Genomic DNA, 2,893 nt, shown 5'->3' with positions numbered 1-2,893 from the left:
ACATCGTCGTTCAGCAGCGTCACGGATTCCACCATGTCCCTCAACATCATCACAGTTACCCTCAACATGGGTAAGGGGGCAGCCAGGGGTGGGGAGGGCTGCTAAGGGCAGTGGGGGCGGATGGCAGGGTCCCAAGAGGGGTGGGGGTGGAAGGTTCCAATTGTCTGTGTGGGGCGGGGACAGAATATTAAGTTCCAGGTGTCAGGATCTGTGGGCGGGGGGGATGAAAGGTTCCAGTTGGGCCGGAGGAAATGGAAGATTCCAGGTGCATGTGGTGGGGTGGAAGGCTCCAAGTGTGTGTGTGTGGGTGTGCGCACTAGTGGGGAAATCAGTATTTCTTTGCTGGCTGGCAGAGCCTGCCAGGAGGGGAGGGGTGGGAACTCCCATGCTGACACCCCGCCTCCCATTTGTCCGGCAGAGAAGTACAACTTTCTGGGCATCTCCATTGTGGGGCAGAGCAACGAGCGGGGGGACGGCGGCATCTACATCGGTTCTATAATGAAGGGTGGCGCAGTGGCAGCAGATGGGCGCATCGAGCCGGGAGACATGCTGCTCCAGGTACTGCATCCAGGACCCAGGTGCCTGGGCTCCCTGCCTGCACCCATCTCTGACTTCCCAGCCTGTACTCCCCTCGTAGAGAACCCAGGCATCCGAGCTCCTAGCTGCTGCCCTCCATCAATCTCCATTGCCCCACCCCACAGGTGAACGATATCAACTTCGAGAACATGAGCAACGATGACGCTGTCCGGGTCCTGAGAGAGATCGTCCACAAGCCAGGGTGAAGGGGGGGTGCTGGGCTGGCGGGGGGTCCCTGTTATACCCAGCCACTCCCCCCCAGAGCTGGCTGCATCCCAGCAACAAATGAGGGGTTCCCCGAGGCTGTGTGTCATTTGAGGATGGGGGGGCAGGGAGGGGGGTCCAGCTGGGGTTATCATAGTGCCAGGCAAGGGACCCCTGTTATACCCAGCCATTAGCCACCCCAGAGCTAGCTGCATTTCAATGCTGGATGAGGAATCTCTCTTACACCCAGCCATGACCCACCCCAGAGTTGGCTGCACCTTAGTGCTGGATGAGGAATCCCTCTTATACCCAGTCATGACCAACCCCAGAGCTGGCTGCATCTCAGGGGTCCCTATTTTATGCAGCTGTGGCCCCACCCCAGAGTTGGCTGCATTTCAGTGCTGAGTGAGGGGTCCCTGTTACACCCAGTGGTGATCCACCCCAGAGCTGGCTGCATCTCACCCCCTTCTTCCTCTGCCCCCAGCCCCATCGTGCTGACGGTTGCCAAGTGCTGGGACCCGTCCCCCCAGGGCTACTTCACACTGCCCAGGAGTGCGTATCACCCCGTCCCCTCTAGCCCTGGGGGAAGGGGGCGGTGTAGGACACCTGGGTTTTCCTTAATGTGGGCCTGGGGGCTTAGAGCAGTGGGTTCTCTCCAGGGAGGTGTGTTGGGGGGGGAGGGGGATGGAAGGTTCCAAGTGTGTGTGTGGGGGGGGAGGAGAATGGTAGCTTCCAAGTGTCAGGGGCGGGGGGCCTCTGAGAGGCCAGACACCTAGTTTCTCTCCAGCTCTTGGGTGGGAATGGGGGCTGTAGGGAGTGGAATAGGTGGGGGTTGAGGGCCTGGATGCCTAGGCTCTTTCCAGCTCTGGGAGAGGGGGGTTGGAGCAGGGTGGGCTGGTTGTCAGACACCTGAGTTCTCTCCCACTCTGGGAAGGGCTGGTAGGGTTGGGGGGTGGCACTGCCTCATCCCCTTCCACCCCACTGCTTCCCCCAGACGAGCCGATCCAGCCCATCGACCCGGCTGCCTGGGTCTCGCACTCAGCCGCGCTGACGGGGGCCTTTGCCACCTACCCCGGGAGCAGCTCCATGAGCACCATCACATCGGGCAGCTCCGTGCCCGAGACTGAGCGTGAGTGCCCCCCCGCCCCCCCCTCCCTCCCCAATCAGGGCCCTGCTTCTCATTAGGTGCCAGGGGTGGGGCTCTGCCCCCTGACACACCCTGTCCCCCAGGCTTTGAGGAGCTGGCGCTGTCAGTGCACACAGACATGGCATCTGTCATGAAGGCGATGGCAGCGCCTGAGTCGGGGCTGGAGGTCCGGGACCGCATGTGGCTCAAGATCACCATCCCCAATGCCTTCCTGGGTATGTGGGGTGGGGCCTAGAGCTGGGGGTGCAGCTAAGGGAGGGGGTGGAGCTTAAGGAGGGGCAAGGGCAGGGGGTTGGGCTGCATAGGTCTCTATATTATGGTCCCCAATGCCTTCTGGGGTACATGGGGGTGGGGCCTAGAGGTGGGGGGGGGGCCGAGGAATAGGGCTGCATGGGGGTGGAGCTAAGGAATGGGCAGGGCCAGGGAATTTCGCTGCCTTGGACTCTATTTCATGGTCCTCTTGGGGGAGGGCCTGAGCAGAGGGTGGAGCTAAGGGAGGGGACAGGGCCAGGCCTGCATGGTAACCCCCACAATGCCTTCCTGGGTACATGGGGGCAGAGCTAAGGGAGGGGTTGTGGCCAGGGCTGTGATAACCACCCTGAATACCTTTCTGGGTATGTGGGGGCAAGGCTAAGGGAGGGGGCAGGGCCTAGTGCCACCCTCTGACCCCAGCAACCCCCCCAGGCTCCGATGTGGTAGACTGGTTGTATCACCACGTGGAGGGCTTCGGGGACCGGCGCGAGGCACGCAAGTATGCTAGCGGCCTGCTCAAAGCTGGCCTCATCCGCCACACGGTCAACAAGATCACCTTCTCCGAGCAGTGCTACTATGTCTTCGGGGACCTGCGGCGCTGCGACAGCTGTGAGCCCCTCCCCCAGGACCCCCTAGATCTTCCTGTGCCCATGGGACCCCCCAAGACCCCCTCCCACCTCAGAATCCCCCCCAAGACACCCCTATGCCCACAGG

The 2,893-nt window shown here is 62.0% G+C and overlaps 1 protein-coding gene across 1 annotated transcript in view; it reads left to right on the top strand.

The window, feature by feature from the left end:
- The window catches only part of DVL2 (dishevelled segment polarity protein 2), a 10,228-nt gene that overhangs the window by 5,996 nt on the left and 1,339 nt on the right, over nucleotides 1-2,893 (top strand). Inside the window, exons 6-12 of the mRNA XM_025193756.1 lie at nucleotides 2-70; nucleotides 419-558; nucleotides 702-778; nucleotides 1,265-1,332; nucleotides 1,775-1,909; nucleotides 2,011-2,142; nucleotides 2,612-2,788. Coding sequence (XP_025049541.1) covers nucleotides 2-70; nucleotides 419-558; nucleotides 702-778; nucleotides 1,265-1,332; nucleotides 1,775-1,909; nucleotides 2,011-2,142; nucleotides 2,612-2,788 — 798 coding nt within the window. The remainder of the gene's footprint in view (nucleotide 1; nucleotides 71-418; nucleotides 559-701; nucleotides 779-1,264; nucleotides 1,333-1,774; nucleotides 1,910-2,010; nucleotides 2,143-2,611; nucleotides 2,789-2,893) is intronic.

The sequence above is a fragment of the Alligator sinensis genome, unplaced genomic scaffold (genome assembly GCF_000455745.1).
Source record: "Alligator sinensis unplaced genomic scaffold, ASM45574v1 scaffold1488_1, whole genome shotgun sequence".
NCBI lineage: Eukaryota > Metazoa > Chordata > Crocodylia > Alligatoridae > Alligator > Alligator sinensis.
Note: the sequence above shows the minus strand (reverse complement) of the source record. Positions and strands in the feature narration are given on the sequence as shown.